At 35.7% G+C, this 10,491-nt stretch overlaps 1 protein-coding gene across 5 annotated transcripts; it reads left to right on the top strand.

The window, feature by feature from the left end:
* Nucleotides 1-630: 630 nt before the first annotated feature.
* Nucleotides 631-9,806, top strand: LOC117922865 (floral homeotic protein AGAMOUS). 5 transcript variants are annotated; one of them, XM_034841055.1, is made up of 9 exons: nt 631-827; nt 1,112-1,343; nt 3,989-4,073; nt 4,696-4,757; nt 4,835-4,934; nt 5,052-5,093; nt 8,394-8,435; nt 8,525-8,691; nt 9,425-9,806. In XM_034841055.1, exons 2-9 carry the CDS (start codon nt 1,162-1,164, stop codon nt 9,426-9,428), a joined length of 684 nt encoding a protein of 227 aa, XP_034696946.1. In that variant the 5' UTR covers nt 631-827; nt 1,112-1,161; the 3' UTR covers nt 9,429-9,806. The 5 variants fall into 5 exon arrangements, with proteins under 5 accessions (XP_034696946.1, XP_034696945.1, XP_034696943.1 ...); XM_034841054.1 differs by having other exon boundaries at nt 632-827; nt 1,108-1,343; XM_034841052.1 differs by lacking the exon at nt 631-827 and adding an exon at nt 858-894 and having other exon boundaries at nt 3,992-4,073.
* The last annotated feature ends 685 nt before the right edge of the window (nt 9,807-10,491 follow it).

Below are 10,491 nucleotides of genomic sequence, written 5' to 3'. Positions count from 1 at the left end.
TTTTGGACATAAATAAGAGAATAAATCTCAACATGTAGAGAGACATATGGGGATGGTTGGGGGGTGTCCTTGTAGTGATGGGGGAGAGTTAATACTTAATATTGTGCTTTGAAATCCTTTTATCACAGCCATATCTTAAAAACAAGAAGCAATATTAATTTCTTTTGAATGAATTCACTGGACTGATGACTCTGACAGAAGACAGTCACAGTGTACATATGGTTCTATGGTGGTGATGGGTGTTGAAAAATTCATCTTCTTCCCAATAGGAATATGCGAAAAGAAGTTAATAGAAATAATACCTACTGAGAGAAAATTGGGAGGTCCCCTCTTTTTGTTCTTTGCAACAAGATTTAACCTTGAGGACAACCCATCCCAACGTCTCATTCACCCCATTAAAAATCGCTTTCAGAAGTCCTTTTCTCATCTCTCTCTTCAGTGCGCTCATCACTCACATGAAAGAAGAAATGAATGGTTAATGGAGTCTGAGTGATTCCCTTCTTTAGTCTTCTCTTTTACTTCTTCAATATAAACCACCCACAAAACTATACACATAAATACAGAGCTAATTAGAGAGAGAATATAATACTAGTATAAAGAGAGGGAGAGAGAGAGAGAGGGGGTGGGGGTGGGGAGATTAGTGTAAAGTGTTTTGCTAATGGAGCAAGGGTGGTTTTTTACTTTATAAATACCCTTCTCTTAGAGCTACTACCTTCCATATTCTGCATCTCTACTGAGTAGATTTTAGCAAAGAAGAAGAGAGAAAGCATAGGCAGAAACCTTTGTTTCTGTCCTTAATTATCTTCTCCCCCTTGTTTCCTCACCAGGTCGGTCTGCAAAAAACTGAAACATCATCTGATCATCACTTTTCAATGCTTCACCTCTTTTGGGGCTGTCAGTTTTTTCACTTCAAATCTTAGAGTTCCACGTTAATAAGCTCCTTCTGATCGATGAGAAGCAGTAGGAGAAGGAAGGAAAAATTGGAATCCTACAAGTTGTAAGATTCCAGGGTTTTCCTTTCTTTTCCCACGACTTCTCAGCGACAACTGGGAGAGTAAATGTTAAAATTTATCATTTTATGGACCCATTTTTTGCTGTTTGATTCAGCCAGCAACCACGGATTTCCAAAACCAATCGAGGGAGGTCTCCCCCCAGAGAAAAATGGGAAGGGGGAAGATCGAGATCAAGCGGATCGAAAACACCACTAACCGGCAGGTTACTTTCTGCAAGCGCCGCAACGGCTTACTCAAGAAGGCCTATGAATTATCTGTCCTATGTGATGCAGAGGTAGCCCTCATCGTCTTCTCCAGCCGCGGTCGCCTCTACGAATATGCCAACAACAGGTATTGTATTACTGTTTAATTAATTAATTTCTCCTTGTTGATCCTTTGTTTTCTTTTCTCAGCTTCTTCTAAGGTTTTGTTTTTCCCTTTTTGAAGGCCTACAATTTATTAAGTTAGAATTATGGTTCCTGGTTGCCAAGATTTGAGCTCCTGCAATAGATCTTTAGGTGGATTCAAGCACAAGAACATAATCATTCTTCCTGCAGTTAGAGATTTGAGTTTCTCTCTAACAAAGATTCATTTTTTTTTCTTTCCATTTTGTTTTTTTCCCTCTGTGAGCTTTATGGGTTTTCTTCTTTTTTGTGATCCTTTTTTAGTTCATAGTTTGTTGGATACATAGATCCGTGGTAATAGATAGAAATGGAAGGCTTACTGTTGTAGTATATATGAACAAGTAGAGATTTTGGGAAGGTATGCAGGTCTGTGAGATCAGCCTCTTATCTCCTCCATTGTTGTTAAAATTTGCTGTTTCCTTTATCTTTTTCTTCCATTATTCCTGTCTCTCTCTCTCTCTCTCTCTGGTACATGTCATGTGTATGAGGTTAAGAAAGCGTAGAACAAAGCTGTCACTCTCTCATTAGCCCATTTCTCTCCATCTCCTTGACACTTCCTTAATATCACGTCAGTTGAAAATTACACACATAAAGAAAATAGAAGTACTATGAGAAAGTTGTCACGTACCATTTTTTCAAAAACCACATTAGGGTTTCGAAAACAACTCAAATGGGTTTCTCTTCAAACATGTTAGATCACCCTTTTCCAAGTTTCCAACCAACCACCGTCGTAATGGGTCACAACCCATCACACCCAGATTAGGGTTTTTCCTAATCTGCACGATATCTTCAATGATTTTTCTCATCTCACGATTTTTAAACACGTGAAAGACTACCACCATTCACCAGTCAAACAAACCCAAATTAGGTTTTAATAGCAACCACATGAGGTTTCTCAACTAGTTCCCAACTCTTAAACTGGTATTCCTTAAAACAAGTAAAAAGTAAAAAGACGCTTCCACAGCCAATCAAACCCGCCTAGGGTTTTCATTTGGATTTTTTCCCGCTCCACAGAACATGTGCCGGCTGGGGGTTCTGGTTAGGAATCAACAGCAGATTAGGTGGTGGGTGATGCGTGATGGTGGACCTGGTGGCGTAGTTTCTTAGTTACAGAATCTTGGGTCACGTCACGCACGATTTTTCAGTTCTTAAGACTTCTGACAAAAGAGTGGTCTCATGATTCCAATATTGGGGTTCTCTTTTTTTCATCAATCCGAACCCTAATTTTATCTCCAAAGGTGAAAACAGTCTCATGGGTTTGCATTTCTTGTGCTTATATATACATCTCTTTGGCTCTCTGGGTTGAACCTTTCACAAAGCCTCGGTAGCCCAAACACCAAAGAGAGCTGAGACAGAGTGAAAGAGAGAGTTGCACCAATGAAATTGCCTCTTCTGAGACTCGTCATCATCTCCCCACTGTAAGCACCAGTGAATGAAATTTGCGTTTGTTGAAGATCTTGCATAGATATATTTATGCAAGACCTTAGAGAGAGAAACAACGTACGAGCTCTCTGAGAGAGCCAATGAGAGAGCTCTGAGCATTTTGCTTCTTTCATGCATGGGAAACGTACAACATTGGCTGCTCCTGAATTGGACGGCTCTGATCTGCTGTCCTTAGTCTTACACATGACAGAAAAGACTCAGTTTTTATTTCCTTTGATCTAAAAAGCCATTTTTTTGAATTCACCGAGGTGGGTAAAAGGACAAGGTTGAGGCGATTACCCACTGGGTAACTGGGTTTCGGACACGTGTCTGAGATCTGAGCGTTGAAATGGTCCAGCCAATCATAGTGTGGAAACCAGTTCCAACGTGGCAGAGACAGCCAATCAGTGGCTCGACGAATTTAAGGTATCAGCACTCGAGGAAAGAGAAGTCCTTTTTTCAGTGATTTCATATTTTAATATAGAAAATATTAAGTTACATCAAGTCACATTCAATAGTGAGTTGAGCCTCTGCCTCTTTCAAACACACTCCACATTTTTTCATTTTGTTAATTAGCTTTACGTATTGGATTCAGTTAACTGAGGGAGTTGGTTGATTTGACCGTTAACAAAGCCTCTCCTTCTGTAGTTTTTTAAGTCCATAATTATGTCTCTTTTGCAGTACGGTACACGTGGCAGAAATTTAAATTTAAATTTAAATCAACAGAAAAGTTAATGATTTTTTGTAGCTTGTTAATGAAAAATAATGTTGCAGTTGAGATGGCAAAAGTGTATAAGATAAGAACAGACAAATAAAGAGTTCTTATTTTTTTATGATTGTTTCTTCATAGCAATATTTCTCTTCTTAATTTCTTTGAAGATAGAAGCATTGATATTTGCCATTGCAGGACATGTTCTTTTAGAAACATCCTAGGGTTAAACACCATAGCTGCCTATGTTTGACATAAATCAATCTATGAGGTCGATCTGGCCCATAGTCATTCAATGATTTGTGGATGCTCTAATGTTTGCTGTTATTGTTTGTTCCTACATTTCTCTTTTGCCTTCTGAAAAATTTCTTCTCTTAGAATTACAAAAATGATGGCTATATCATATGGTGACGTCTTAAAGTTTATACTAGATATTCCACTTAACTAATACTCTATGACAGCAGTGTTAAATCAACAATTGAGAGGTATAAGAAGGCAAGCGCAGATTCCTCCAACACCGGGTCCGTTTCTGAAGCCAATGCTCAGGTGTGTGTTTCATTTATCCTTATGCTGATGGGAGTTGTTATTTGCATGGAAAGATTGATAAAAGCTTCTTCCATTTGATGTGAATTAATGGTTGCACTTGAATTTTGAAAGAGAATGTAAATTATGGGCATAAATGGGAGATTACCAAGGAATGCATGTGATAAAACTGATAATTCAATGTGGTAAATCTTGATGGAAGGTCATGAAAGTTGGTTGAAATTGGGCTGAGTGGGATCCAAGCAGAATATGATAAACCTTTGAACTGATGGATTTTCTGGTTAGGTTACCATAACCCACTTCAAATTCATGAAAATGATCAAATTTCTAGTTTTAACCTAAAACTTTCACTTGCCCATCATATAGAGCAGCATCTTATAATTTTGTGTGGCTCCATCAAATGCATTTCTTTTTTCATGAGCTTCAAATATAGTCATTGCCTGCCATTTTCATTTTAGTTTGGTGAGTTTTCTCTAGTCTGCTAGCATATGTTTTCTGACTTCTAAGCCATTATATTCAAGGAAGAACGTCTTTTTAGGATGATAAATTTGTGGATGCATTTGTTAAATAAAGTTCAGTCATACAAATTTAATCATATTTTCTCATACATGGAAATACATCTCAGTTCTACCAGCAAGAATCCTCCAAACTGCATCAGCAGATTCGTAATTTGCAGAATTCGAACAGGTAATCTTAAGGAATATTTATTTTGTTTCATACAAATTTGATGCATTTACCTTTTCTTTCACAACCCATATTTCCAGGCACATGCTGGGTGAGTCTCTGGGCTCCTTGAATTTCAAGGACCTCAAGAGCCTGGAGATTCGGTTAGAGAAAGGCATAAGTAGAATCAGATCCAAAAAGGTATCTATTTCATACTATGGGATTTTGCTTGTTTCTATCTCATGAGGCCTTTCTAATAGTTTTCTCTTCTTTTCTTTTCGTTTCTTTTTTCTTTCCCTTTTCTCCAATCTCAAACAGAATGAGCTGTTGTTTGCTGAGATCGAGTATATGCAAAAGAGGGTAACTATATGCCTAGTCTTATACATATATATATTCCTCCTAAACACTACTTTCATTACATGTCAACTTCACCACATAAGTTAAGATGCATTTCAAACACAAAATTCCAATTTTCACTGTATACCAACTTAGCTAGACAATCATTTATAAATAAGTTCATGTATTTCCCACAGTAGGGTGAAGCTGGCACAAGAAGAATAGTATGAAGCAGCTTCTATAGCTTTCATGTAACCAAAAAATTGCTAGACAAAACATTGGGCTTTATTATGCTTTCACTTAACTTACCAACTAGTTTTGGTTTTGGAGTTTGCTTTTGATCATTTGTCACCCTAGAAGAGCTTTTGGAGAAGACTACAAAAAAAATGAATGGATAAACAATTACAAAAATTCATTCATTTAGAGTTTTTTTTAAACAGATTATCTAAATATAAATTACACATGGTTATGAAGATGCTAAGGACCAAACAGAAAGCAAGAAATGAGGCAGAAGTTGTGTACATTGTTGCACTACAAATCATAATGCTGATTAACATGGAACACTTCCATAGAAGTTTTGACTAGAAGGTTAAGGTTGATTAACATGGAACATTTCCACAAATTAAACTCTTTGATATAGAAGGAGATGGGACTCCAGCTCCAGGTAGAACATTTACCTTTATAGAATAACTAGTCCAAATTTCTCCAAAAGAAATGCTTACCTTAGAAAAATTCTTACACTCTTTTTGCAAAAACTGATTCCTATATAAATTGGCTGAACAATGGTGGATTGCTAAATTTCTTTTCTTTGCATGTGAGCCAAGAGAATATAGCTTGCGGTGTCAGATTTTTAAGCTGAGTAATGATATAATGAAGAAGACCTTTTTAACCCAGAACTAGCCTTGAATTTAGAAACTGTTACTAGTCTGATAATTTGCTTTTCTTGGCTGACTCCATACTTCATTATACTACTTCCAAAAATTTCATCTACTTAAACATATGCATATTATATATATATATATATATATATATATATATATAGGTGATATTACCTCTCAATATCACAGTCATTAACATATCTTGATTTACTAATAGCATTTAAACTAGCTTTTAATCAGTTCTTAAATATAATATTTCTACCACAATTTCTAAATTTGGCTACCTAATTAAAGGATGGATGGAAAAGAAGGTCCAAGACTGTCTTTGTAATGGTAATTAATATACACATGTCACACTCTCATGGAATTAACATTTATGATACCATGTTTGAAATATGGTTTACCTTCTATGCTGCACACAATTGCCTAAGACACCAAAATTTTGAGGGTCCAAGTGTTGAGGCCAATCTTCTCAAGCTCCTTCCTGAAGAGAATTTTTGTTTTTGAATATTCAACCCCATTAAGCTCCTCATTTCAAGTACACTCTAATTAATTTAGAAGTTAGTTAAACATTTTGTTGGATTTATCTTAAAGTTTATTGGAATGACTAGGAGGATCAAATGTTTTAAGTTGATTCCATAAGCAGTTGAAACCTTTTGGAAAGTATTGGAAAACGGCACTGCAAGGTTCTTTTAGGAGCTTCCTATGGGAGTAGATTATTATCTACCATACATTCAAAACATGAATAGTTAATTTGATTATCATGCTTAAGAAGATATACTATTACTGATTTCACTATCTTTAAAAATAATGAAAGGGAAAAAAAAAATCCATGGTAGTATAGGTAAAGAAGAGGACTTTAGGATGGCAAGGGATGGATAGTTTGGACCAATGACATAAAAGGAACCATATGATGGATACAACTCTGGATTTTCTCTGCCCTAAATCCTTACCTTCTTTGTCCCTAATGATGGATTAGAGTAATGTTAAAAATTGGCAATCCTTTTTTCACCTGCCATTACTCTCATCCTTATGAACTATGATTAAGTTTTCCACTGCAATATAATTCTAGATTTTTTTTTTCTTTCTCATTCACTCACAAGCTTTTTCAATAAATAAAATCTTTAACACATGACTGGAAATTGCCAAAAACTTTTCAATTAGGTAATTCATAATGGTTAGTCTATTTCCACTTCATCTTTTGCTTATTCACTTTGTATTTTGAGGCTTTTCCTTTTGTTGAAACCAACAATCTTTTCTTTGTGATCATTTTGCTTTACTTGATATCAACATTGTTTAAGTTCAGGGACTAGCAATATTGTCATGCCTAAATTCAAAGAATGTTGGGTGGATGAGCAATTAGTGTAGCAGAAATAGATCTACTTGATAAACTATCATCCATCACAATATTTTGGGCACTGAAAGTGGCTTTAGAACAGGCATCTCTTTCAGAGATTTATGCTCCTGCTAAGCATGTTCTGTAAAAAGGTATGGGCCAATATGATAATTTTTAATAGTGACAATCTCCTTGATGTTGTCCATCTGGTGCTGGCTCCATATCACTGAGCACATGCCAAAAAACTATCCGGATATGATACTCAAGAACTGTAATCTGTTATCATTTGGGAGGAGAGAAAAGGAGAAAGACATAAAGGATAATAGAAAGCATAAAAACACGAGCAAAACTAAATTAAATGACACTTACATTGGACCTTATACTCTATCCACCTTATTATAATTCTTGAAATCCCCCCTTTTTTACTTGTAATTCGTGACTTTTAAGTTTTCAAAATGAAATATGAGTATGGCTTACGAAATTTTGGAGCTTTTGGAGTGTTTGACTCTTCTGAGGTGATCATAAAGCCTACAATCACCAAGAAAACTGGCTGTCATCAATGAAAGTATGAGTATATATATCACTATATGGAAGGCTGAACTTGTCCATGAAAATGCGCATAATAAACTTCCATACTAAAGATGAAAGATTGCTGACTTGATTAGGCAACACAAAATTGGGGTACTCATGTTCAAAAATTTCCCTTTCTCTCACGTAATTATTCATTCTCTTTATATGTTCCAAGCATCTTCTGCTTCTTCAACACCTACCCCTCTCTCTCTCTCTCTCTCTCTCTCTCTCTCTCTCTCTCTATATATATATATATATATATATATATATATATATATATATATATATCTATATATATATATATAGAATAGGAAAACTGCAAGATTAATGTAATATTATATTCTTGAGGGTCCTTAATAGAATTGAAAACTGCTTGCAGTTATGTTATTTGCTTATGTATTTTGTTAGAAACTAAAGAAAGTTTCCCTACCTCGGAACATCCACTGAAAAAGGAAGTTGATGATAAATATGAAGTTTATTCCCATTTCCTTGCATTTTATTTGTTTATGCTTCCCTCTTCATGATAAACCTGTGTTGCAGGAAATAGACTTGCATAATGATAACCAGTATCTCCGAGCAAGGGTAGCTCTCTCCCTCTTTCACTCTTATTTGTGATTTAGAGGTTCTCTCAAGTGTATTAGTGGCTAATGAGGCTCTTTCGGGTGTCATAGATAGCCGAGAATGAGAGAAACCAACAGCAGATGAGCTTGATGCCAGGAGGAGCTAACTATGAACTAATGCCATCTCAGCAGTTCGACTCTAGAAACTATTTCCAACTAAATGAACTGCAACCAAATCAATCATACTCTCGCCAAGACCAACCAGCTCTTCAATTAGTGTGAGGACCTCTAGCATCATCTATGCTTCATTAATCACCGTAAATTCTAACTTGCTCGCATACCACTTGCATTGTCATTCATTTAATGTGCATATTTCACATGTTCCAAGTGTCATAGCACTCCCAATATAGTGAAATGGTTTACAGAATTAGAAATATCTAGGTCAAATAACTTATGTCCTTTGATGATCATGAACACACAATCCAAAAATGATTAGTAACTATGTTGGGTTTGTTTGATGAAAGTGTAAGATGATCCACTCAATAGTACTGTTAATTAGATCACTTTACTTTTTCAACTATTCACTAAATATATATATATACAGAGAGAGAGAGAGAGGAGATAAGACTTTGTTTGGCATTAAGGAAAGGAATGAAAAGAAACAAATTTGAAGAACATGCAAGAAAAATTTATTGATTTTAAACTAACCCCGCGCCCCCCCCCCCCCCCCCCCCCCCCCCCCCCCCCCCCCCCCTTCTCCCCTGCAAATTCTCTCAAACCTTCCAAAATCCATGTGGAGCGGAGGCAATTCATGTTTTTTCCCATATAGGAAGGAATAAGGCTTTATCACAAGATGATCAATCCCATGGCATTTCTTGCGGAGTTTAAAGTCAAAAGTATGAACCACCACCATTATTATAGATCATCATAGTTGTGGTTCCAAATGACTGTTAAAAACTAGATAACCTAATGCAACATTTGTTTAATACTTTGTGATTAATTTCTTTGCAGTTAATATGCTTCAAGGACCAGTAATTTCTGCTGTTTTTAGTTTCTGTGGGGATGATCTAGTGCCTAGCGGATGCAAGCTACAGATTATCTTGAGAAACACTAAAAAGCAGGGATCAACTTTTCTCAAGTGGAGGAACTTAATACTCTGACAAGTTAGTATCTTTGTTGATGGGCATAGGTCACCCAAGTATGTTGTTAAGAGTGCTACTTCTCTACATGTTTCACACTATGACTCCATGAAAGATTCTACTGATCGATGTAGCTATATTGATCTTTTGTGTGCTTCTTTCTCCTTGTTATATTTGCTAGCATGCCTGTTTTTCGTCATTTTTAGTTTCTTTATGTGTGTGTATGTTGATCAAAACCTTCTATTAGATCTATATAGCGCTTATAAAAATGAAAATAACAACTGCTATTGTTTCTAAATAGCCCAACCTAAGGCATGCATGGATCAGAGGCAGTATCCACATTCATTATGGATAGCTTTGAAATTATATACAGACAGCTTTCTAGGGTTGAGTGGAACAATCTCTTTACATATTGGATTGAAGCCTACTAGTTTCATTCTGTACCTTGTTATCCAAATGGAACGGTATGCTTACTAGTAGCAAAAAATTTAGAATGGAGGATCCAGACATACAAAAATTGCATGGTCAGAAGGGGGCTTTTCTTGATGTTAACATGGCTGATCTCTCAACAAAATTACCTTTGTTTTAAAAACAGTACTGAATCATATCAAATTATTTTAGATATATCATATAATTCAACAATGTAACAAGACCATCAAGAGAAGATTATTGTTATTGCATGTATATATGCTCTAATTCTTTCTACACATGGATGCATTTGTGAATACTTCGAACTTTGACAGTCTGTTCAATATTTTGGTGAACAAGAGAAAAAATTAACAATTTTGCACATGAATAACAAAACAGTTAGTACTTCCAGTTACATCATGGTTATATACAAGAAAAATATTTTTACATGATATTTTATTATAGACCATATTGAACTTAATTACAGGTATACGTAGACATGAACTATATGTTCATAGAAACAAAGCCACT

This window comes from Vitis riparia, chromosome 10, assembly GCF_004353265.1.
Source record: "Vitis riparia cultivar Riparia Gloire de Montpellier isolate 1030 chromosome 10, EGFV_Vit.rip_1.0, whole genome shotgun sequence".
NCBI classification, from domain to species: domain Eukaryota; kingdom Viridiplantae; phylum Streptophyta; class Magnoliopsida; order Vitales; family Vitaceae; genus Vitis; species Vitis riparia.
The sequence above is the reverse complement of the archived record's forward strand: the minus strand, read 5'-3'. Positions and strand labels throughout refer to the sequence as shown.